The sequence below is a fragment of the Cervus canadensis genome, chromosome 7 (genome assembly GCF_019320065.1).
Source record: "Cervus canadensis isolate Bull #8, Minnesota chromosome 7, ASM1932006v1, whole genome shotgun sequence".
Classification (NCBI taxonomy): Eukaryota; Metazoa; Chordata; class Mammalia; order Artiodactyla; family Cervidae; genus Cervus; species Cervus canadensis.
The window spans coordinates 89,348,357-89,375,119 of record NC_057392.1 but is presented as its reverse complement, the minus strand read 5'-3'; the positions used below and the strand labels follow the sequence as shown (position 1 = coordinate 89,375,119).

The following is a 26,763-nucleotide window of genomic DNA, read 5'->3' as shown; positions in this document are numbered from 1 at the left end:
AGGAAGCCCTTCCATACACCTGTTTACACTGTTGGCCCCTCCCTAGCAGGGTTCCATTTGTCCTCCAATTGATCCCTCTTGGCCCGGAAGTAGAATGAGATCTCTGTTAGAATGAGTATCCTTTGACCACTTGTGGTCACCGGATACCAAAATCAGAGACAGTAGGAAACAGGTCACCTCTTTAGGTGGAGCATGCCGAAACTTGGTGTGATGACGACAAGTGAAGTGTCCCCCACCCCCCATCTTTCTGAAATGATACACAGGGGCAAACATAGTTCTCAATTTTGTGTGCTGAGATAATTGAGCAAGACTGATGGCATTTTCTCATTTTTCATTTATTAAGGCTCCTATAATTCTTCTTAAATAATAGACAGATATTTAAATAGATGCTGAAGAAATTACACTGGAAAATGCTAGCCTCCAGAAAAGATTAATCATAATGTCCTTAATTCGGGTTGAATTAAGCATGTGATATAAATAAATTCAGTGAATTACAAAAAGCAAGATTTTGTAGAGTTGATCAGATTTTCAGTACAGTGACACTCTATGTATTCAATCCAGATTTCCCCAAACATTTCCCCACCACGTAAAGGATGCTCACTTAATGAAATAAATGCTCATAAAGCAGTGATTCCTCCTAAGAAGATTTTCCTTATGAACAATTCCAAACCAGGGGTGCCTGAGCTAGATTTTGAAGTTATAAAGAAGTGTCGATGTATTTTAAAAGCTTTTCAATGGCTTTATTTGGGATAGAAGTTATCAACCCCCTTTTCACATTTTTGATGTGTGGGTGTTAAGTTGCTTTTTACAAGAGGAAAAGTCAGCCTGCATTTATTTTTAAATGCAGTTATTAAAACATTTTTTTTGTATTCCCCATCAATGAAAATTTTCAGTATGTACAAAATGGTGAATTATAGAACAGTTCAGTGCTTAGTTTCTCTGGGTCTTAGTAAAATATTTATAAACCAACTGCAATATTTATACATTAGGATGGCAAACTTACGTCAAGACTGCAAATTTAGTCTTTTCCATTGTGTCCTGTCCTCAGTGCCACGCTTGTAACATTGCTAGAAGGTGGACACTAGGCAAACAGGAGTGAGAGAAAAAGAAGTCCATTCTTTAATGAAGAATTCAGGTACATTAGACATTTGTTACTTTATGGTCAAGAGTTTCCTCTTACTGTTCATTGTTATTTGTTGGCAAAATAAAAGTGCCTTAAGTTAAAAGTTTGTTTTGAGATCCATTTAAAAAAAATCAGTATCAATTCATAATGCATTTATTTATAAGTCCTTTTTTTTTGCATGTCTATTATAAATTTAATATTGTAAATGTATTCAAATTCATTTACATGCCTATGGCTGCCTTTGATTAAACTTCTTCCAAAAACTGAATTCTGTCCAGATGTTGACTTTGTTCAGGCAGTTTTATGTTCTGTTAGACTACTTGAATGTAAGTTGTTGCATAATCGCTTCCAAGTGAATTCTTTGCTGTGCATCTGTATATCCCAGAATCCGAGGTCTGTGGATTCCGAATGACTAGGGTACCTTGTGGGTGAAAAGGCCGGTTTGTCCGTGTCCTCCCTCTGTTTGCCGCGGAGAGCAGGGAGTGGTCAGGCGCCTCCCATGTGATTTCTGGCTTGGGGACCCCCAGAGCCTTACAGTGGAGCTGGACGGCCATGCCTGTCCTTGTGCGGACGCTCCTGGGCAGGCGACTGGTGATCCGGGGAGCGTAGGCTACAACCATCACTGGCACGGTGATCAACGCCCGACCGATACTATTTTGAGCCTGACAGATGTAGTTTCCTCTGTCATAAGCTGTTGCTTCTTTGATGACTAAGGTGCCATTTTCATGCAAGATGTATTTTCCATCAATCTGAGGCCTATCTATTATGTAGCCACTTGGCAAAGTCCATTGGACACGTGGCTTAGGGCTTCCGAGGGAGACACAGTGCATCGATACAGTGTCCCCACTGAAGCTGTACAGTGTCCCTGGTTCGTAAGTTAGAATCACCGGCTTCCGGCCAATTTCTAATACAATCAACTTCTCAATGTAACCAACTTTATTTCTTGCGCCACACCGATATTTTCCTGCATCATCCCGTGTTGTCTTGTAAATGATGAACGAACCATTACTAGCTATTAGATACTGAGAATTGTGTGGTCCACTGGGGAACTGTGTGCCATTTGGTAAAATCCAGATTATTTCAGGTGGTGGGTTTCCATCAACAGAGCAATTCAGTGCTGTGGACTTTCCAAGCTGGGCAACTACTTTTTCATTAAAGGGATTTCTGAACGTCGGCCTTCTCAGCATTTCTACCACCTCTAGCCGTATCACCAGCACACTCTCTCCTCCTTCATTCCGAGCCACGCAGGTGAAATCAGCGGAGTCTGAAAGCCTCATATTCCTGATTTCCAGGGTTCCATTTCTGTGGACAGTGATTCTGCTGCCATAGTATGGAGCCGTGAGGAAAATATTCTCGGGCATGATCCACATGATTTGAGGAGACGGTGTCCCTTCCGCTCTGCAGTCAAAGTGTCTTTTGGAATGTCTCACAGCTGTGGCTTTAATGACAGTTTTGTTCGCATACAGACCATTGATTAACGGCGGCTTGGAGACCACGTCCAGCTTGTAGGCTCTGGTGTCGTCCCCGCTGGGGTTCCGGGCCACACACACGTACTGCCCAGAATCGAGCAGTCTCACCCCACTGATGGACAAAGACCCGTTCGCATGGACCGTGTACCTGTCCTTGGAGAATGAAATCATGTCATTGGAAGGCAGCAGCCAAAATATTTTTGGCTCGGGTTCTCCAACAACCTCACAGTCGAGGACAGCAGTGTCTCCGGCCGTGATTCTCGTGTTGGTCTTGGAAGTCTGCTGGATCCGCGGGGCGGCTGTGATGACTGTGAGGTGGACTTGCATCTCGTCCTTCCCGAGGGTGTTCTGGGCGTAGCAGGTGTAGTTCCCTTCCTCTGCCATCCCGACCTTGTTGAAGTATAAGGTTCCGTTGTGGAAGAGGGTGAGCCTCCTGGTCCTGCGGCCGCTGTCGTCGGCCTGCATGGCGCTGTTGATCATCGTCCCGTCAGGCAAACTCCAGGATATCTCGGGCACTGGTGAGCCGGAAGCCTTGCAGTCGACCTGGAAGTCTTTGCCGTGAAACACTTGCTTTTTAAAGTAGTGCTTGTGGTCAATCTTGGCCGGTTTCCGTCTTAGGCTCACGTGCATCAGGGTCAGATCGTCCCCCATGTTGTTTCTCGCCACACACAAGTAGTCTCCGCCGTCTTTCTCTGTTACTGACCCAACAAACAAGGATCCATTTGGGTAGACATGGATTCGGCTGCCCATTCTGAGGAAAGAAGAGACTGGCTGAGGTGTGCAGCTATTAGCAAGGGTAAGGGAGTTATATTAGCTGACACAGGACTAAACGTTGCAGTGAAATTAAAATTAGTACCGACTTCTTTACTGTCTTTTAAGCTGTTCTGAAAGATGAAGTTAACAAATAAATTTTGTGCAGACAAGTAGTATTGCTTAGATGGACTTCAAATGCACCTCCTTTGCATTTCAATTTAAAAAGTTTTTAATGATGATGAGAATGTTAGAAATACCAATTGCCTAGACCCATGACTGTCCTGACCACTACATGGCAGATGATCATTTTGTGGTATATGTCAGTAAAGAACAACTCTCATTACAAATATACTTGCTCAGAAAAGAGACCAGATTTTCCCTTTTAAAGAGTATTAATCAGTTATTTGGTTAGAAAGTAAATTTTACTTTTTTTTATAAAGGTAAAATTCCTTAGAAGCACACTAAAGCATTATCTGTCTCTGCAGGCAGCTGTCCAGTGTGACTCTGGTCTCTGCCTTATGTTGAACTGCATGAACATCCCTTTTCTCCGAAGCCCTACACGGCCTGCTGTTATCAGAACCACCAGATGGCAGAATTTCCCTGAAAAAACTAAACAGTTTTCCAGAAAGACCAGTGGCAGCTGAGTAACTGCTAAAAATGCAATAAAAAACACCTATAGGTGAAAATATTCATTACATGTGTTTCTCCTAGTTTTTTGGCAACATGAGCTAAGAAAGTGGGTGAAAGTGTGTATGACCTTTCACAGCATAACCGCTAAACAAGTCCAACAGCCTCAAGTCATTTTTTATCTTCCAGCAAAAAACCTTAAGTAGGAAGAGTATTTATTATAGGACAACTTACAGTTGCTGCTTTTTTTTTTTTTTCTCCTTTTCTCAAGCCTGGATCTTTCCATGCTTTCACCTGGCATGTAAAGCAAGGGAAAGTCATCATAATGGATGCACTTAAGAGTGGAAACCACAAGGGTCTTTGCATTTATTTTTTAATCTTTAGGTAGTTCCTCACCATACAGCTGGGGAAAAAAAAAGTACTTAGAGGTAGTTACTTGCCCTTTTCACCATGTTACATTGCTACCTGCTGTCATTCTTTCCTGATGCTAAGAACACTGTTTCTCGAGCTTGGGTGCACATTAAAATTATTTGTATAAAATAGTGCTGACGCCTGGGTCCCGCCTCCAGAATTTCTGACTTGTGGTGTGGAATGTGACCTTGGCCTCAGTTTTCCAAATGACTCTCACGTGCAGCAGAGTCTGAGGACCACGGCTGTAAATCTGTCCTCAATGCAACTCCCTCATCACCTACGTCAGAGTTACATGGGGTCTCATTTAAGATGCATATTTACTGGTTTCATTGTTCAGAGATTCTGATCCAATAGATCTGGCCACGGATTGGGTAACCCACTGTTTCACAAGCTTCCCAGGAGACGATATGAACAGTTACGTTTGCAGACCAGTCTCAAATTTGAGTGTGCACCTGGACGGCTTTTAAGAACACAGATTGCATGTTTTGATAGAGAATCAGGTTCAAGTTCTCAGGTGATGCTAGTGCTATTGGTAGCGGGACAACCCTTTGAAAACCAGTGACTTAAAATGACCTTCCCTGACCTCGAAATCTGATACTTCTAGAAGTTGTGAGAATTGTGTTTCCTTTTACAAGCTGATGTTTTTAAGAGAAAACTGACTTTGGAAAGTGGACATTTTCCTTGAGTAAAAGAAAGGGAATTCTTTTATGAAGATTAATGGACAATGAAGCACTTGGAATCTTTTTAAAGCAGTGTTTCTTGGACCTTATAATGCATGAGATTCACCTGGAGATATATATATTTTTTAAAGAAGCCTGGGAGAATTTATTTGTCCAAGTAAATGACATGCTTCAGTGATCACATGCTGATTTAATGAAAATACTTTTAATTAGTTCTATGATATTTTTGTATCTCTTTTATACAACAGATATATTACCATCCTAACTATATTTTTTTCCCCAAACTTTAAACTTTTTATTTTGTGTTGGGGTATAGCCAGTTAATAGTGTTGTGGTAGTTTCAGACTGAGCGAAGGGACTCAGCCATACATATATGTGTATTCATTCTCCACCTGGGATACTTTTAAAGTGCAGATTCTGATTCTGCCCATCTGGGGTGGGGCCCGATGTTCTGTTCTTGTAACAAACTCCTTGAGAAGCAAAGATCCGAAGCAGAGGAAACAGAATTCTGTCTGAAACATAGGTCAGGTAAGTCCTATTGAAAGTCGTGGAGGTAGACCTATAGTGTTCTGAGTCTGAGATGGTTAAAAAAAAAAATTCAGAAAAGGCTTTCTTAGTTCAGCTGACAACTAGGCTTTAAAAAAGTAAAACATTCTGCTTATTTTGGTCATGTTGGAGTAGACTTGTGTGAGTGTAGCTATGATGAAAATTTTCATTTTTAGAATCTAAAATCCAGACTTCTAGAACCAAGAAATGGGAACAGCAAGGACTCTATTTAACAGCAAAAGTGCCCTTTTTATTTCTGTTGATATCTTAAGCACCTAACTAAAGAGCATTCTTGCTTTTTTGAATGGGTTAGTTGCAGAATAATCACTAAAAGTGTCGAGTTAGCAGACAAGCTGTGTAGTTCTTTATAAAAGAATGCCGGTACCTCTGGTGGGCCTGTGATAGCATCTGTGATCTTACACCCTCTGTTGGCTTTTCCACAATGTGAACAGTCTTTCCTTGTTCCATAAGTGCTTTCCCAAAATGAAATACAAACAGCCTACCTGATTTCTTTGCTATTAAACTCTGAAGGATTTGTTGGACTGTTTAGATCGAGATTTATTCTCTGAGATACTAATGTGTTTTAGACATTCCTTTGGATTAACTTTTTAAGACATTCCCTTACATTTTTTTCACACCTCTTCCATTCTTAAAAACCGACTTAATGTCTAGTAAATATTTTGGACATTGTCTTTATAACCTAAAATTTGAACTTTTTTTTATAATGCCCATCACAGGTGTGATGCCTTCTATTCTTACGTTGGTTTCTTCATGGGTAGTGAAACTGTGTTCATGATTACACAGAATAATGAGCAGTTTCTAGGTTATTGAGAAGCACCCTCATGTGCTGCAGGGTGATTAAGAAATAGATGTGCTGATATAATTAAATATAAAAGTTGGTAAACTGTTGAATGTATGTGATGCCACAAGTGGGTATATGTACAGTAGATGACAGGCATAAACATGTGTCTTGTAAAGTTTACATTTCATAACTCAGCATTTTTAAATTTTAAATCTAAATTTCAATTTAAAATTTAGGTAATTTTTTTGAGATTTGAACAACATAAGTTTAATTTGATGAACATATTCTAAAACTCTGCACTCCACACTTTTCAAAGGTATGTCTATATTCTTCTTGTTGTGTTAGATATCCCTAAAGTTTAGCCAGTACCCATTCCTGAGTCATGCAAAGTTATCACTTGTTTTCCAAGAGCATTATCTTGGGCCTGGTTTACAGGAGCCTGATAATGACTGACAGACAGAGGCATGTGAAGAGTTTCTCTTGTCCCTTCAAGATTCTTATTAGCATCAGATCAAACTCATAACCATGACTCCTTCAGCTGAAGAGAAGCTCAAATTAGTTCCTTAGAAACTACCAAAGCTGTTTATACTTGGGATGAGTGTAAAATTTAGGTAATTTTGATGACTTATTTGAAAAGCTTGAAAATTAACATTTACTTTGGCGTTAAAGATCACAAGTAAAATTCCTTAACTATATCCATTACCAACTCATACTTTGACACTAGGAAAAAAAATCTATTTTACACATAAACTCATGTATAATTTTACTTGCATGGATAGTTTCTATTCATAAACATTAAATGGAAATGTTCAGTCCATCTTTTCATATTGTGAAAAATAATTGCATGAAGTCATGCAAATAGCAAAAGTTAATAATCTAGTAAATTATTATTTTTTCAAAGAGATTTAATTGCTACAGAAAACATAAAAATCAATATGCCTGAATCAGAACATATTAGAGGAAGTCTGTATGTGTATATATGTTGTCTGACACCATCAGTGTGATGGAGGTCCTGAATACATTTCGCTTTGTGAAGCCTTAACTTCATAAAGTGCTTTGCAATTTTGAGGTAGAATAAATGAAGTACAGATTGCACTAAAGTTGAAAATGCTTTACTAGGAGACTCTGAAGAGTAAATTAATGAAGTGCATCTCTCCAGACCTTGTTTGTGTTACAAAATTCCCTCTTATTTTTGGATAGAATGATTATAAATACATTTACACAGTTACTGTTTTAAAAAACTGTCACAAGTATGGAAGAAAATGAGATTAAAAAAAATTTTTTTTAACTATATAAACTCAACAAGAAATTGGCCCTTAGAAACTTTCTTTTTACATAATTTATATTATTTTATATACATCTCCAAAGGATTAGGTCTCTTTAGAGCAAGTTACTTTTATGAGCAGAGTCTGTGCGCTAACATTGCTGCAAGCCTCGTTCCACCACTCTCTCCATTTCAGAAGTTGTGAAGCTAAGCAGACCAAGAGAACCTCAACCGAAAGGAACGGTTTACCTGTGCCACTGGTCGACGACAGCCTTGGATGGGAGCCTCCAGGTGATTTTCGGTTTCGGCTCCCCAGTGGCTGAGCAGTTCAGCAGTAGTTTGTCCCCCAGATTCACCTCAGTCCATTTCTGGGATGCAAATTCGATCCTGGGGATGGTCTCTTGTTCTTCCACTGTAATGATTACCACCCTTCTCTCTGAGCCAGTGGAGCTGGTAGCAATGCATTCATAAGTGCCCCTGTCTGAAGAGGCTACATTTCTTATAAACAGAGTTCCATTTGAAAACAAGAACTTAGAGTTGACGAATTCTAATGGTTTCACTTCAGTGCCATCCGAGAGGACCCAGTGAACACTGGGCTGAGGGGTGCCTTTTGCAGTACAGGGCAGTTTCAAAGTTTCACCCCAGGTCCCTGCGATAACTTGCCTCTTTTGCTCTAGAATCACAGGTGGGGCCGCAATGACTTGTATTTTAACCAGCAGTGCATCCTGGCCCACTGAGTTGCTGGCCACACATTTATAAAAGCCTCGGTCATAAATGCTGAGATTGTGGATGACCAGAGTTCCGTCAGATGTCACCAGGGCCTGTCTGTTCCCCTTGGATGATTCAGAGATCACCGTTCGGTTTGCAAGAATCCAGGAAATTGTAGGGCTGGGCCTCCCATCAGCTCTGCACGTCAACTCCACTGTGCTTCCAGAATGGACTGTGATCTCCTTAGTACGTCTCTCCTTGATCCGGGGGGGATAGGAAACCACGGACAAGGTGACATGGAGGCGGTCTGTGCCAAATGGATTGGATGCCGAGCACAGGTACTGTCCACGGTCCTGAATGTCCACCCTCTGTATGGCCAGGGTGCCGTTGGAGAGCACCTGGAACCTGCTATTCAGTTCCCTCTTAGACAAATCAAGTCCTGATAAGAAAGAAATTTATAGTCATAGGTCATCAAAGTTTAGACGGAAAACAAATTGCTCACGTGGAAGTCACAAAAGGAGAGCTATTTTTTTGTTAGGCTACTGGGAACAAATAAATTTAAAATTAAGATCCTTAGTCTTCGGATTGCTAAAATTATTTCTGGATTAAAAAACAAAACCCTAATTTTAATGTAAAAGACGGTTCAACACAATGACCTTTTTCTAGGTCTGCTTTAAAAGTATATTTTTTAGTGGTCTTAACATATGTTTGAAAACCACCTAATGAGCAAAAAGTCATGCATATATCAAGTGAGGATATTAATAGTTTCTGTGTCTTGGAGAAATATCATGTTGATTCTTTGAATATGTAACCCTGAAATGTCACACAGTATTTTCCTTGTTTTGTTACTAAAGACTAAGTGTAAAGAAACCGTTTCAAATACCTGATGAGACTCTGGTCCAGTGGATAGTGGGCACAGGATTTCCAGCAGCCTCACAAGGAAGAAAGGCATCTGAGTTAGCTGGAACAGTAAAACTTGCTGCTTTTCCTCCAATTATTCTGGGCCTTTCAAATGTATCCCTAGATAAAGCGTCAAAGGGGAGGAATTCGGAAGTTGTTATTTTTTGAACTGCTGTTTTATCAAAGCCACTTTCCTTTGCATTCTTCTGTATATCCCAGTTGGAAGCATGAGTGGTGACCTCTGGCAAGCCTGGGGTGGGCAGTACACTCACTACGGGCTTGTTGCCTTTTTCAGCAATTTCTGGGTGTGACTTGTGCCAAAAGTGGTTTTCTGACCAGGGAGAGGGAGTCAGCTTAGAATCCTGTGGTTTAACTGTTACTAGCGCTGGCATAGGAGTAGAAGGTAACAGACTGGAGTAGGTGAAGTGAATGGTTCCAACTGCAGATTTGGCATTTGGGTGAGTTTGGGGAGATGTTGCTGCTAATTGCTGAGGAGTAGCATTGTGCTTTGAGGATTCATGTGGCTCAACCATGGCACCTGTCATCATCCTGAAAGTGGGTGTGGCCATATCATCAGCGACCTCACTTTGATGACTCGGGGGAGGGGGGGTAGGGATTGGCATTGGAGTGGCGCTGGGGCTCAGGAAGGCCTTCCTGGTTGAGTTTCTGATTGTGTTCCTAGTAGTGGTACTCTGCAGTTTGCTGGACAAAGTGGTTTCAGAAGCAGTCATATTCTTCAAAGCCCGAGTGCCCTCCTGGGATGGTTGTTGAAGTACAGCTGTCAGATTCAAGCTTCCTGGATGAAGACCAATTGTGCCTGAAATTTCATTTGTGTTCTCTGGAGGAGAATGAGTGAAAGCAGACACACTGGGCTTGGCTGAAGTTTCCGCTGCTGCTAGAACAGGAGGTGTCACAGTGGTGGATGTAATGAAGCCAGAGGAGTGGGTGGGAGAGATACTTGGGTCACTCATATTCTTCTGAGGCTCCTTTTTTCTTGGTTCTTTTTGCGCCCTGGGCCTGTCTATTTGGGCTTTGTTGATAACGATAGATGCAGGGGCAGTAGGCGTGGTCGTCAGTACATCTGTTTGCATTGATATGGAATTTGTACTTGATTCGTTGCTTGAGCTACTAGGAGGTGTAGGGTAAATGGGTAGGGAGGGCAGCTCCTTCATTGTTGGGAGACTTACAAGGCTGTGTGTGTTAGTGTGACTGAGGTGAGTTGTGGCTGGTGTTACAGATGGGATTTTCATTACACTAGCTGAGCGTGTTGTGAAGTGGAAGGGAGAAACTTTATCTGTGGGTAAAGCAGGAGATATTTTAGGAAGCACCGTGTCTGTGCTGCTTTGTGAACCAAATTTATGCTGATTCTTTAGCTTTTCTCTTTGGATATGGTTATTTACAAAGATCTGATGCCAAGGGATTTTCCTCCTTGAGGATCTGGTAATAGCTGGAGTGGCAGGCACAGGTGACTTGATGGTAGGACCCGGAAGTGGTGATACAATCACAGAATATCTGGTGGTCTCATTGGCTTTAGACCCACTTGGGGAGCTAGTACCTGTTGCCTGAGTCATAACTGCAGTGGTTGGAGTCACGTGGGCACTTTGAGCACTGAAGTACTTTGTCATGGGGGTGGGCTTCTCAGCATCTGCCTCTGGTTTGTTCTCAAGCAGTAATGATGGGTTGTGAACTAGAGTTGTAGGTTCTTCTGCTGTGACGCTGGCAATTTCAGTTTTGGGGAGGGTGACGGGGGATAAGCTGGGAGAAGACAGCGCTGCCTCCTCAGCGGTGAGCCTTTCTCTGGGAGAACAGGATGGGCACGCCGCACTGATCTCTGGGGCTGGAAATGCAGTGGTGCTTTCTTCTGAAGAGCCTCTGGGTGTGGGCCGTACAACGCTGAATCTGTGCGGTCGGAGAACTGGTGTCCTGTATGGGCTGATGATTCGCCCCCTGCTCCAAATTTTGCGCCATCTTCCAAAGCGCCTGGACAGCGGACCGTTCATTGTACTCTTTCTTGGAATATGTAACGGAGAAGGAGCAGCAGTGTGTGGGCCTGAAGGGAGCTTAGTGGTGCGAGGTTTGTGAGTACTGTGAGGAGGAGCGTGATGGCTCCTGGGTTCACCAACTCCTGTTACAGATCTCTGATGACTCTTTGTGGCGTTTACTGACCCTGAAAATATACCAGCTTGGCCTGCAGCATTACTCAGCGTTTGCATATGGATATCTTTGATCGCTGTAGCCCCCACTGTTACTGGGGATGCAGTTTGCAAGGGCCCTTTTTTTCTCTCCACGTCGTCAGCATCCTGAAACGGAGTTGCTTCCGTTAGTAGAGGAAACACAGCGGGTAAATTTGGGTTGGTTGTGTCTTGCATTTCGCCTGATGTGGTTGGGTTTATGTTCTTTGGCGTGACTTGAGTTTTAATAGTAGTAGATGGTCTGAAATCTCTTGGTTCTTCAGGTGATAGGGTCTGTGGACTCACAAGTGGGGCGACTGGGGTGCCCGCAGTTTTACTTGTCACAGGGCCGCCAGGTGATGTTCTGGAATCTGCAGCCACTGTCCTTGTCAGAACGGCCGGAGCTTTAGTTGCTGGGACCATAGGTTGCTCATCTGGAGGGAGCATGCCTGATGAGTCTGCTTCCTCACCGGGTATACCCGGGACTGGGGTGACTGGCAAAGGTGGCTTTCCTGTGGTCTTCTCTTGCTTTTCGGGCATCACATTCTTTTTAGCTTTCTCCAAAAGCGCTGCCCAGCGCCGTGGGTCAATCCTCTGGGCAGAGGGAGGGAGCTGCCTCCTGTGCTCCCTGGAACGCCAGCTGGCTGACGCTCCACGCCTCTGGGATGTTAATACCCGCTGTTTGGGATTCTTACTTGGGCTCCCGACATGTGTTCCAGTCTCAGCCCCCATGGGAGGAGACGTGGGGAGATGTGCAGCCGGTGGATCCTGAAGCCGACCCATGGAATTGGGCTCATCAAACCCCGATCCATCTGTTTCTGTGTTACGCTCTGCTGACTTTTCCCTTTTTATTTTGACCAAAACTTGGTTGACTAAAAAATCGACCCCCGCTGGGTTGGCTGCTACACAGCGATAGTGACCCTGGTCGTCTTGAGCGACATGCAGTAGTCTTAACGTGCCGTTGTCGAGAATCTGCTTGTCTCTTGAGGACTGCTGCAGCACAGTGTTTCCTGGGAGAACCCAGCTAACAGAGGCATCCGGGACGCCGGTAGAACGGCAGGGAAGGTCAAGCGTTTCACCGACGGAAGCCGTGTGACGGGCCCCATTTTCCTGGTAGGCTTCCACGCGGGGCTCTAGCACGGTGACCCTGTACGTGAGGACGTCTGCGTCGTCGCCGTTTGTGCTTACGCAGTGGTATGTGCCGGTGTCAGAGCCATCAGCCATCTGGAGCCCCAGTTTTCCACTTTTGCCGATCAGGATTCGTCCATCCTCACTCACATAAGGGGCTCTCACTTTACTTCCATCGGCCAGAAGCCACTCCAGATGTGGGGGAGGCTCTCCTTGGCCAGGGCAGTCTAGGTCAATGGTCCCACCCACCAAAACAGTGCGTTCCAGCTTAGTATTGTTATCTCTGGAAATCATGGTCCACCGGTGTCTCTCCGGCTGTCTCTCTGACCTTGGTAGAGTGACGTGGACATCACTGGAGTACTGGATCTGCAGTGTACTGAGGGTGGTGGCAGTTCTGTTCAGTTGCAAGGAGATTCGGTCTTGCATGAACCACGGGGGATCTGCTCTGAGACCAGCCTCAATGTTGGTAAAGATGTCTTCAGGCCTCAGTACCACCTGTTTATATTTGTGGCAGGGCTGTGGGGTTTCAGTGAACACGTGACTCCTTTCTAGGATCAGAGGGGAGTCACCGTACAAAGCCAGAACCTGCCAGACTGGCTGAATGTGGCTGTCATCCATGTCACACACCAGAAATGTTGACAGTGAAGCATTCAGCGTGATGTTGTCATTTTCTGCAGTGAATGCAATGGATGAGGTCACTGCCGGCCTTTGAATACTGCAGATCATGTTAGCTTCATTTCCAGTCTGGTCTGTTATATTCAAAGTCAGAGAGCCGAAGGGAGCCATGAAATCTTGGGGAGAGACCGACACAGAACCACTGTCTTCTGGAACAGTCAGGCTCTTCAGCTTCAGAGAGGGGTCAATGGTGGGCTTGGCACACAGGAAGGCTGCCGCTGGGACCATAACCAAGGGCTTGCCTTTAGAGGTCCTGGGGTTCATGCAAAGCGGGCACTGCTGAGGACTGGAGGGACTTCTGTCTTTTTTGCATTTTATGATATCTAGAAAAAAATGACAATTATTGCCCATTGTGGCTTCTTCACGAATTAACATTTAAACCTTTTGAATAAGTAACTTTTGTTAGAATTTGAAACAATTTGGAAATTTTAGTGTTTCCTTTTTTTTTGTCTTTGGATTGATTTCTGAAAATGTTATTGTCTATATACCCTGCCACAATATTACATCCATAGGCACAAGGATTTTGTTTCTCTTGCTCACAGCTATATTTTCCATGCCTAAAAAGCACCTGGGGTACATATTTGGTACTCAGCATTAATTGAGTAGTTCCCTTATCTGGCAAAACAAAATGATACACTTATGTTTGTCACTTTTTATTAGCTTATTATTTAGTTCTGTTTCCCCATTTCATGTTTTAAGGCTCAGAGAATTTCAGTGTCCTTTAAATGATAACTTCTTTGATAAGTTACCATTTATACATTCTTGGATATCATTAAAAACCCAAGTTTCTTTCCATTACTAAAAAGAATGATGAATGAATTACAAGGTACCTTGGCATGGTCTAGCTTGGTCTCAATAGGAATGGAGAGAACAAGATGGATGCTGGAAATAATGAAGCCAGTAGAACCAATCAATAAAGAGGTGAGGATGTGGCTGAACAAAGAGGGTTATTAAGAAGAGTGCAGAAAGACTCGGTATGATGTTGGCACCAGAGGTAGACTCAGGTGAGGAGGACCAGGTTTAATGCAGAGAGAGGAAAGCTGTGCCCAAGCAATGGGGCAGCCCGTGAAAGGTCTGACATATATACTGTATACAGGTACGTACAAAAGCATTTTGTTTCTGCTCATTTTATTTAGTATGAATAGAATGTTAGATTTCTAATTTATATTACCTGAAAACTTTGATATAGTTCCATGTATTTTGGTGTCTAGTATTACTGCTAAAAGTCTATAAAATTTACTAGTGATTTAAAAAAAAATTTGAGGCTCTAATCCAATTCTGAGAATATAAAGAAATACTATGTTGTAAAAAAAAAAAAAAATACAAAACAGGAAATTAACAAGTGATATAGTATTTAAAGTACAGATTTTGTTCAAATTTCACAAAATTTTATGCTAGTGACCATTATTTGTTTTCATATCTTATTCAATATTCCACATTGTATTTAATTGAGCAACTTCAGTTGCATGCAACAAATTCTGGTAAGTTCTCTTTTCATTTTTATTCTAATTTTCCTTGTCATGGCATCTTAGATACACCTATCATTTAAAAGTGGACATTTAATTTCCAAATACATGGGATTTTTGTTTAAAGTATCTTTAATACTAGTCTCATTTTGATACTAATTTGTCATTTAAATCTTTCTTCTCTGCAAAAAAATAAAAATACTACTCCGGTGAGCCTGTTTAAATGGCTGGTCACAGCAATACTTGATAAGAGATACGGGGTTTTACCTTATACAAAATACAGCTAGGGACTTCATCCTGTTCCATATCATGCATTTAGGCACAGCATGTAAAAGAAGCAGTGTACTTCTTAGAAGATCTCATTTGACAAAGTGACTGCACAGGGTCAAATCACCTTCCTGTAATTGCGCAGTTCCTCAGAGGCCTGAGAAAAACCTCTCTGACTCCAAACTCTTCCGTGTGACAGGCACTGTGATATATATCTGGCTCCTCAGCATTCTTCAGCAAATTGTAAAGCCCCAGCTTACCCAGAGGAGGTAGCTAGCAAGCCTGTCAAAGAGGCTTTTATCAACCACCTACTTATCAACCAGCTGTGACCTTTTACTACTTCCCCGTAGCCTGGGCTCAGACCCTGATATAGCAAAAACAAACAAACAAAGGTAGACTTCTGGTTTAAAGGTAGACCTCGTCATAGAATCATACTCACATCTTGGTTTGATTATTGCTCAGCCCTGGACATCAAGTATTTTAGCTCAGTTGCAAATCTGATCACATTATTTCCGTTCTCTCCATCACACCAGATTCCATTCACACAGAAATGCCTGCTAGTCCTCAGCTCTGCCATAGCCTGTCACGTTTTTAGCATACGCTGTTCTTCTACTTGCAGCACGCTTGCTGTCTGATAGGCTGTCTTCCGTCACTGCCCAACTACTTCCCTCCTTCGTCAACAAGCTGGAAGAGCAGTCCTTCTCAGGGGGCTCCCTGCTTTATGTTCTTGGGGTACCTTCCACTCCTCCTATCCTGTCCCTCGTCACCCACTGGTAGGAAGACCTGTCTAGCTTCTGTTTATCTCCAGCCCTGGCGAATGGATGGAAAGAGTAGAGAAAGGAAGGGCAATCTAATTCCAAGACCACATTTCTTCCACATTTTAGCTTACAAATTGAGATGTGTCTGACAGTTGAAGTTGTCCTACAGTCGTGACTGGCCAGGTGGAAGCCTTGATATAGCTGCCACTGCCGGCACACATACCAATACTGCCATGGACACTTATATGTATAGTTTTCTCTTCAACTGAGTTACATGCACTGTTGGTATTACATAAAGATTACACTGTGCTTGCCATAAAATAAGTTATTATGCATATAGAAAGGCTTGGAAACAATAAAAGGACATAAATTTAACATTTGTGATATAACTGTCAGAGAAAAGGCCACAAATCCACATTTCCTAGAAAAACAACACCTAGAGCTTTGTGAAACCCAGGAGTGGAAGATAGCCATAAACAGATGAAGCTGTGTTACCTCTGACTACTGACCACATACGTACTAAAGGACTGCCAAATGAGGCAATTGAAGGTATGAGGAACTATCAGTCTCTTGAAGTAGATGAAAAAAAAGTCAAAGCAGAAGCTGATGTGACTGGAGAGGGTGAAGAGAAAAGGGAACCCTCCTACATTGTTGTAGATGATGTACCCAGTACGTGGAACACTATCTAGGTTCCTTAAAAAAAAAAGAGTTAACATACAATTCTGCAAATCGTACTCCTGGACATATATCCAGAGTAAACTCTAATTCAAAAAGATCCGTGTGCCCCAGTGTTCATAGAAGCACTTTTTACAGTAGCCAAGACATGTCCATTGACAAATGAATGGGTAAAAATAATGTGGTATATATACAATGGAATATTATGCAGACATAAAAAGAATGGAATAATGCTATTTGCAACAACAGGGATGGACCTAGAGATTATCATACTAAGTGAAGTAAGTCAGACAGCAAAAGACAAAACCCCATGCCAGCCTATACTACCCCATGCCAGGCAAGCTGGGCGACGTATTGCCCTCTTCATGAGCCTTACCCTGTTTTTATGTACACAGCAGTTTCTCCATCCCAAATACATTATAGGAAAAGGACTAGACTTTGAGTTTCTGCTCTTCTACTTTCTAGCCACGTGAGCTGGGTGACGGTGAAAATCATGGTAATCACGCTTGTTGAGTGCTTACGTTATGTCACACATTGTGCTAAGCATTTTACATGTATTATTTTAATTATTTTTTTTAGTTACTGGTATCCCTATGTTACAGGTGAGAAAACTCATCTATAAGAATCTAGATGACTAGCCCAAGATACCCAACTTTTCTAGCCTCAATTTCTTCATCTCTAAATTGAGGATTAATTGTAATCGAGCACAATGTCAAAACACATTACCTTCCTGCTCACTCCCTATTATTCCTTCCTTTTCTTTCGGTATATTATTCAAGGCAGAAGTAACTTACTGATTCTGGCTTCTATAGAACTAAATTTTCAGTATAAACATTCTGCCGTTTTTCACCCATGCCTCATTGTCTTTTTATGTGTTGAGCATATTTACCTGCAAGCTTGCAAACTCCTGGAGTGCAAAGGTGGTGTCTTTTGGCCTAAAGCAGTTCACTTTTTGACTAATTATATTAACTAACTGTATCTACACATACATAACGTATGTATGTATCTATATATTTCACCACAGCAACTGCAGACTTTTTCCACTTTTCTCAGACTTCCAACCTTGACCCCTTCCTAGCATCCTCCTTAGTCACCTATCCTACAACTTAACAAAGAAGGAAAACCCCTCCACCCATGGCTGGGTCTCTTGCCATCCAGCCTGTGCAGGGGACTGGCTCAATTGAGGTTCTGCTCTTTCTGCAATGTTGCTACCTTCTCTCTCAAAAATCTCTCCTTAGCTTAAATGTGCTCATGTCTGTTTGATGCTCAGAGAGTCCTGAGTGATGGCATGTTTCCATCTGGCGGTCACCCTTCCTCCCTCACTTCAACCCGGTCTCCCCAACCCCTGCATAACAATCCAGCTCTCCTTGGCTCTTGCCAATCAGTCACCACTTAGATGTCAAAACCAGTGGGCTCCTTTCAGTCATTCCCTACAGACTTGATTAATTGAAATAGTGCGATTAGTTGTTAACCCATTTTCTCAAAAAGAGTGTAAGCTCCACAATCGCTTTTGCATCCCTGTGTTCTCTCTGACTTCTTGTAACTACTTGTTGACTGGATGCATCTTGCCTCTTACTTTGCTGTCAAAGCACGTTTTACATTCTGGTTGCTGATCTGTATCCCCACCAGAAGTGTAGTTAGGGCAGACACAGAGCTCTTGGTGGTTGCTTCACTGAGCACAAGGCCTTGGATAAAACTCCAAAACATGTGGATTGACCAAATGACTGAAAGGAAAATAAGAAGAGGGAAGGGTTTCTGTGCCTTGTGGTAAGCAGGGAAGAGTAACACATGATACATTTCTTAGCTCCCGATCTTGCTAAAAGCCAGAAGTGATAACTGGATAATTGACCGGAATTATTTATTCATTGATTAATTAAGACAGTTCATTCTCACTGAATTATTGAGATTTCATTTTCTTTCCAGCTAAATTTACTTTGACCTACCCTCACTAGTAAAACACCCCCAGGCAGATTCCATTTATTGAATTATAACACAAGAAGTATTGTAGGTACCTGGCTTCTCCCGTAACCAGACAGCCAGCCATGTCAGTCGACAGTCGCAGATCCAAGGATTCCCATGAAGATAAAGGCTTTCCAGATCAGACATGTAGGTGACCATCTCTTGAGGGATGGAGCTCAGAAAGTTATCAGACAAGTATAGGTACTTAATGAAAGATATTTTAAATATCCGGAGGTAGCGCAAGGAGACAAATGTATCCGGATGAAGCTTAGTGAGTTGGTTCCCTTCCAAGTGCACCAGTCGGAGAGAGGTGAGTCCATAAAAAACCTCTGGGTTTATAAACTCAATGTTGTTGTGGTCCATATGCAACCGTGTCAAGCTTCTGAGGCCATAAAAAGTGTCCCTCTGAAGTTTTCGAACTTTGTTATAGCTCATTTTTAAGACCTAAGAACACAAAGAACACCCTTATTTTGTCAAAGGAATTACCACAAAAAGGACAAGCATATTCATAATAAAACATACACTGAGATTATCCAGTCCTTGTGTGGATCCTAATTCTACAAACTACCTGAAAATTAAATATGGGAATATCAGGGAGATTAGAACACTCGAACAGTTCATGATATTGATGAATTAATGCTATAATTTTAAGGTAAAACAATATTTTACACTTATTTTTAAAAGACTCTAATTTTGATATATATATATATATGTAAGTATTTACAGATGAAACATTATATATCAGATTTATCTCAAAATAATGCAATGAAGTAGAAAAGTAGTGGGGTGGAAATATGGGTGAAACAAGTCATTTCCCCCCTCCTCCTCGAAAACTACTGATTTACTTTGTTTCTCTGGCTTTGCCTATTCTCAACATTTAAAATAATGGGTGATACAATATGTGGTCTTTTGTGCCTGCCTTTTTCTAACTAGCCTTATTTTCAGGACTTAGCACTGTTGTAGCATGTAACTCAGTTATTCCTTCTTACTATTGAGTAGTAGCCCACTTTATACATGTAACACGTTTTGTGTATCCATTTATGAGCTGACAGACGTTTGGGGTTGTTTTTGTTTAGTCTTTAGCTATTAAGAGTAATGTGATTTTAATTGAAGTTAAGATAATTTTTCAATATTTCAGTAGCGCTTGGGTATTCTCCAATTCCTTCTCTGCTACCAGCTGAGCATACTCTTTCTCCCAAAAAGAAAAAAAAATGCTAGTAAAAGCAATGATTTCTTATCATATTTTCCTGATTTGACCTAATCTGTCATCTCTGTTGAGAATGCTTTTCTGGAATGCTAAGTTTCCTAATAAGCAAAGAAAATTTGGTGACATGGAACAACTTCTTGGCCCAAATATTACCAAACTCAGTGTTCATCAATATCTGTTGAAAACCTGGTCAAGAAAAACATGTGTGAGTTCCATGAAGAAATTCCATCTAATCTGCTGAAGATATATATTGCAAATAAAGCCTGATTAAACCAAATCAACATAATCACTTATCTAGACTTAAATCTATGGCTTTACACAGCCTTGATGTGGTGTGAAAAGATTCACTGTACACTGGCAATTTATCTTTTCTAAGGGTAGAACTGACCGTTTGCTTTACTGTACTATATCTCATCTATGAGGACCTTTGGGAGACATCTTTTTCTAATTTAAAATCAGGTTGTACTTCTGAACAGTAGTTGTACTTTTTAATTTATTTAAAAAGTAACAGACATCATAAATTGAATTAACTTCTCTAAAGCCTCAAGTCCTGCTTACAGCAGACATACCAATCTTTATGCCTGATGTTTTCCTGCATTCCCTTTGTTCTTGTTCCTAAGAGTTCTTCCTACTTTCTACTTTCTTGCCTACTGGAATAGTAATTCTTAAAATATTTGATGCATACTTAGAAGTCCTCATAACTTAAAAAAATTTTTCTAAATAAAGCAATGCAAAAGTAAAGTGAAACTTACAAAATATATTGCTCTACCACCACTATGGAAAGCAGTATGGAGGTTCCTTAAGCAGCCAGGAATAAAACTACCATGTACCCCAGCAATCCCAGTACTGGGCACATACCCTGAGAAAACCATAATTCAAAAGGACACATCTAACCCAACATTCATTTCAGCACTATTTACAATAGCCAGGACATGGAAGCCACCTAGAGGTCCATCAACAGATGCATGGACAAGTAAGATGGGGTACATAAATACAGTGGCATATTACTCAGCCATCAAAAGGAATGAAATTGTCAGTTGTAATGAGGTATGAACCTAGCATCTGTCATACAGAGTGAGGTCAGAAAGATAAACACAAATACCATATATGAACACACATATATATGGAATCTAGAAAAATGGTACTGCTGAATCGATCTGCAGGGCAGGGCCTTGTGGATGCAGCAGGGGAAGGAGAGGGTGGAACAGACAGTAGCATTGACGTGTATACACGACCATGTGTAAAACATGGCCTTGGGAAGCTGCCATATAGCTCAGTGATGCTCTGGGATGACCTAGAGGGCTGGGATGGGTGGCAGTGGGAGGGAGGGTGTACATATATGGATATTTATAGGTGATGAAATGGCAACCCACTCCAGGACTCTTGCCTGGAAAATTCCATGTACTGAGGAGCCTGGTAGGCTACAGTCCCTGGGGTCGCAAAGAGTTGGACACGACTAAGCAACTTCACTTCATTTCATGTTGTATAGCAAGAACTAGCATAACATTCTACAGCAAGTATTCTCCAAAATAAAAACATACTCAAAAAGATGTTTTAAAAATATATTGCTTACAAAAAACTAACTTCTGTGTAAAGATGGCAATTATTTTATAAACTACATTCAATTTCCAGATAAACATGACTAGAAGTGGCCTTTAAGAATTACATTTTCAAAGTTCAGTAATCCCTGGGCATTAATACTTCTTTCTGTGAGCCTAAGGTAGAAGAAAATCAGAATTTTCTTATTCTAATTTCCACATACTATTCCACTTGAAATCAGTTCTTTGACATTTTCCCTTGATGTCTATGTCTGATGTACAGAATGTTAATTTTGGGGTTCTCTAGGAACAGGTAGCTTTTGGAGGCACTTAACTTGCCCCTTCCCAATCAGTCTCACCTGCAATGCTTGCAAATCCGAGAAGGTCTTAGCAGGGATTGTGTGAATTCCATTGCTGTGTAGCATTAGTAACTCCAACTTGTTCAGGCCAGAAAAATCTGCTTCTGTTAATCTAACCAAGCTGTTGTACCTGAAATAAGAACATCATTCTAGATATGTCTGCCAATTAAATTTCAAATGTCAAAGCAAAACCCAACAAATGCACACACAAAACTGAATTTCACTCCCCACCTCACACACACAAACACACACCCTGCTAAAGATTCCCTGTGCTCTAAGGAGATAACCCAATGCTTGAAATGCTGAAATTCATCAGGTGCCATGGAAGGTCAACCCCTTCACCCAGCCCTTGCAGTCTCAGTTGCAATTATCCTACCCACATTCCTGGAACATGCTACATCCCTGCTCATTTTCAAACCTTTGTATGCTATGTTGTTTCTTCAGGTTGGAATGCCCTTGACTCCAGCCCTCTCTATTTGTGAACACTGTTAAGACCCAGCCCATTCCCTAATGACATTGCCCCTCGTCCTCCCAGGTAGAATTCATCATTATGAAACAATGGTTAAGAAGCCTAGGCTCTGAAGTCAAATTTAGATATGATTATGAACTCAGGTACCCGGCTCCTGGCAGTAGGGCCAATGCTGGGTTAAAAAAAAAAAAAAATCCGTAATCTTTCTTTGCCTCAGTTTCCTTGTCTATAAAATGCAAATAATAGAACCTACTTGAAACAGGTTTTGAGGATTAAATGAATGCACTCATGAAGAGTGCTTAGCTCAATGCCAGGACATAATTAATGTTAGCTGTTACCAGTAGTGATTGTTTCCAAGACACTTCGTATGCTGTATTACAATTCTTATTAAATTGTACTGATTATACATCAGTACTTTTCACTTTAACTGGTTTCTACACATGAATAATGTATCCTTCTTCATTGTATCCCTGGTACCATCCTTGTGTTTGGTCCATAGCAGGTGCTCACTAAGTTAGTCAAAAGATGTTAAGTCTGCCTTTTCGTTCGTTCACACACGTTTTTTCACCAACCTTTAAAATACAGTCACTTTTTAGCAGATTTAATTACTTATGCATTTTTTAAAGTATTTTAAATAAGTCAGTTTCTATGGGAAAAAAAATCCAAAAGCCTTAAAAAAAAGATCTAGTTAACTGTCCATATATATAGGAGGACACTTCCCTCTTACGGATATTATCATAACTAATTCTTAGCAGGAGCTATATTATACTCAGCAAAAATAGAGCCAAAATGAAGCTTTTCTATAATCACGGGGCTCTCAGTCTACCATGAATGACTGGGTTCTAGAAAAATTTTCCCCTAGTAAAAGTTTACCAGGGAAAATTTTCTCATTGCCCCAGAAAGCTTAAGATCCTCATGCACTCATTTCAGAAGGAAAATATTAAAAGGATTGTGGTTAATCTACCAAAGTCACAACTGTTTGGGGGACATCCCCAGTGTACTCAGTCCCTCCTTGAGAAGGAAGCAAGACAAGCACCCGCACGCACCCTAAATTGATACGTTCCACGTTGGGTGGGATGCTCTCTGGGATGGAGGTGAGGTACCGAAATGTGCAGTGCACCTCTGTAGGCAGGTAACAGGCACAGCGGCGAGGACAGGCCCTGCCCCTGGGGAGGGCTATCAGGCAGGCTGCAGTGAAGGACAGCAGTAAGCTGGGGCTTCCCCTGCCTTTCGGCTTCATCCTGAAAGAGCATCATACCTCAGTTATAAATACGGTTTGAGCAGAGTTCCAGTAGACCACACACAGTAACTGGTAATCTGGGAGACCGTCCTGCAAGGTTATCAGGGACCAATTTCATTTGCAACTTTTATGGTAAAGCTAACTACAAAGCCATGGTGTGTGCTGGCCTCATCTGGACTCTGGTGACAAGCAGGATATTTATTGTGAAAATTCCTTTACAGATTTTCACTTCTTAGGAATCCCTTTTACTTAGGGATTCATTAAAAAAAGAAAATGGAAAGCATAATGGAGATATTGTGACAACTGAAATACATAAAGTTTACTTTCCTGTTTATACATTAGTTCTTTTAGACTTTAAAAAAATTGATTATAAAGCTAATACGTGTGCAACACTGAAAAGTTAGAAGTTGTAAATAAGTCAAATAAAGAAAATAAAATTACTTATACTCCCCACCACCCAGATATAATCAATGACATTTTGTTCTATTCCTTCTAGCCTTTTCTTTATTGGGTGCGTGTGTGTGAAGTTTCATAATACATGTTTTATCACCGAGCATGTTTGGTTTTTCATTTTCTTAAACCTTCAAAAACTTCTAACTTTTAGTTAGAGCTGTAATCACTGAAAGGATGAATAAATGTCTTCCTAATGTCCTAAGTCTTTGCCAAAAAAAGACAAATTATACATGTCACTGCCAAATGATGACTAGCGAATAGTAACTGACCAGCTGAGAGGGCTTGAGCCTTATACCTGCCCTACAGTGGACCATGCTGACCCCTCGCGGGCACGATGCTGTTTTTGCTCTGCTTAGAACATCCCTCTGCCTCTTCCCTTGGTCCCTTCTCCTCACATCTGCCGTGGGAGAGGGGGTGGGGGCATAAGCAGGGAAGAAACATGCCTAGCTTGTTGGAAAAAATGGTATCTGGTACCCACATGTGAGGCAAGCCCAGGGATCCAAACCAAATTTTTGCCTGCAATTCAGAACATTCAAAGACATAATAAGATCTCTATTATGCTTTTCTAAGAAAAGTGATCTTCATAGAATGGTTTCTTTTAGATTCTACCAGCAACCAACCTTTAACTATAAACTGCATTTAAAATAACATGAATGCTGAATTGCTGTATCTTCATATAGATAGAAATACCACGGAATTAGAATTTAGCCCAAATTAAAATCTAATACTGGTTTAATCAGATGGCTACTTTTGTCATTGTAACTGTTACCAAATATTTAAATAAATGTTATGTGATTGGAGACAGCATTTCCACCTTCTTATAATTAGGTAAGCAGAGAAAAGAATAGGTTGAAGGCAGTTCTGTCGTTCAGCCAGAAAAACAGAAGTTCTGGGTTTGCCCACTTGAGCGTTACTGAAAAGAGGACCAAAAGTCTGAACACATGGGAGTGGATTCCCATAAACTTAAACCTGAAAATGTATATAATGAAATAGAAATTGACCGTACCTGAGCTCTTCTGTCGTCGTCCTGAATCCCCTCCTGACATAGGCGAAGCCTGAAAATCTTCCCAAGAAACGGAGAACTGTGCCCGCCGCTGAGTGAGGGCGCGTGCCCTGCTGCCCAGGTGGGCGAGTGGCTCGCCCTTTCTGATCACCGCTCAGGGGCCCTGCTCTGCAGAGAGACCTGGAGGCGCTGGGACGGCTGCCGCGTACAGAACCCAGAGCCGCCCGTCAGAAGTGTTTCTGCTGCTGTTACAGAAACAAAGCGCAAAGTGGAGGTTTCCAAGTGTTCTTTCTCCTCCCTCAGCAGCGCGCTTCAGTCCCCCTTAAAGCTGCTAATGTAGGTGTATCCATGCCCATCACTCCATTTCATCCCCAAGTCCCAGGAGTTTCTCCTCTCGTAGCCTTTACGGGCAAATCTATCACAAATGCCCACAATCAGGGTGTCTCCCTACTGATGACTGTTTACTAAGAGTGTGCCTTCTGTCCGGCAGCAGTCACTGAAGAGGTGATTTTTTTTTTTTTTTTTTTGCTTTAATTCCTTCCCTCATCGGCCCTTGCTCCACCCCTCCCGACTCACCCCTCCCTCGCGGCTCGCCCTGCCGGGACTGGGGCAGAGGACTAGCTGCATTCCCAGGCCGAGTCCCTGGCCGGCGCGGGCGCCGGTCCTCTCCTCTTCCCAGCAAAGGACGGACGGAGCCGCTCACCTCTCCGCCCAGGTGACCCAGGGGCGCCCGCCGCTGGCATTTCCCGAGTTCAGCTGCGCGCGGCCAGGGACCGTCCGGAGCCGGGGCAGGGACGGCGGGCGGGGCGACGCTGACACGTGTCTGGGACCCAGCCGAGGCCCCGCGGCACAGACAGATAATAAACGACCACCCAGTTCTGTTGCTGAGAACACACGGATGCCTGCTCGCTTCTCGTTCCCTCTGCTTTTTTCCAATTCCCAGGATTTCTCAGGCGCATTCCGACTGTTGCTCCGGGCAGTTTCAGCTGCGGGACCTTACCCACGTTTATCTCCTCCACCTGTTGAGTGTAAGGACTTGGCTTTAATCACTGCGAGCTCTTCTCAAGTCTGAGGGTCCCCAGAGTCAGGTCTGAAGGCTGAGAGGTAGCAATGATAACCTATGATACCTGCAGTTTGATTTCTGTGGGCCAATTTTGGAGAAACCTCTCTTGTTGAAAGGGATTACCAGTGCACTGGGTTTAAATGCTGTTTTTCTTCTGAGGGTGTGGTTTTGGGACCAGCAGCGTCAGCATGATCCTAGACCTTGTTAACAAAACATAAATCCTTAGGCTCCATCCCAGACCCACAGAATCAGAAACTGCAGGGATGGGGCCTGGGGTCTGGGTGTTAACAAGCCTTCCAGATTGTTCCCATGCAACAGATTTTGAGGATTTTTACCGGTTTAAGGAAATAACTTCTTATAATGACAACAGTGTTTACTCTGGCAATATTATTATAAGCATTTTACAAATACCAACTCATTTAAACTTCACCAAAAAATCTAAAAGGAAAATGTTCATGTCATTTTACAAGTTAGGCATATAAAGGTAAATGACTCACCACAGCTTGTGAGTAGAGAAAGTTGATTCCAACCCAGGCAGCCTGGCTCTCCAGCCTGAAAGGTTAGCCACAAAGCTTCGGCCGCCTCACTCAGCCCACTTAGCCAAACATTGGGAATGCCCCACATCCAGCAGCTAAACGTTTAAGTGATTTATAGTTAGTAATAAGTGAGTCAGCGACCATGGTCGAATTATAGAATCGGGAACTCAGAAGTAACTATAGAAGTACATGTGACATGAACATGGTTTTTAAATCTGCAGAGCTGACATGGTTAAGTTAAAAAGTCACATGTGATGTCCAGACTTAGACACTTGCTTGGGAAATATGGCACATTTGTGGGTTCTTGGCATCCAGTTTTTCTTCCAAAGCTCCTTGGTGACCAGCCTCATGGCATCATACTCTCTTGTTAGTTTCTAACGCAGGTCTGGGCTTGCAGACCCTTGCTAGGATGAATCACAGAAAGATGACCATGGCATGTTACAGAGCTCTCTCTTTTCCCAGGATGGTTACATGGGTCATTTTTTGTTTTTGTGTTTTGCTGTCAGTTTCAAA

General features: G+C 42.1%; 1 protein-coding gene across 2 annotated transcripts; it reads right to left on the bottom strand.

Annotated features, from left to right (window-relative positions):
• Window positions 1-316: 316 nt before the first annotated feature.
• On the bottom strand, window positions 317-26,411 carry IGSF10 (immunoglobulin superfamily member 10). Of its 2 annotated transcripts, XM_043473998.1 has the most exons (9): window positions 26,212-26,411; window positions 25,355-25,670; window positions 24,655-24,896; window positions 23,002-23,196; window positions 21,487-21,616; window positions 18,436-18,826; window positions 9,267-13,580; window positions 7,925-8,822; window positions 317-3,343 (listed from the first exon to the last, which is right to left on the bottom strand). In XM_043473998.1, exons 4-9 carry the CDS (start codon window positions 23,193-23,195, stop codon window positions 1,435-1,437), a joined length of 7,836 nt encoding a protein of 2,611 aa, XP_043329933.1. In that variant the 5' UTR covers window position 23,196; window positions 24,655-24,896; window positions 25,355-25,670; window positions 26,212-26,411; the 3' UTR covers window positions 317-1,434. The 2 variants fall into 2 exon arrangements, with proteins under 2 accessions (XP_043329933.1, XP_043329932.1); XM_043473997.1 differs by lacking the exons at window positions 25,355-25,670; window positions 26,212-26,411 and having other exon boundaries at window positions 24,655-25,341.
• Between the last annotated feature and the right edge of the window lie 352 nt (window positions 26,412-26,763).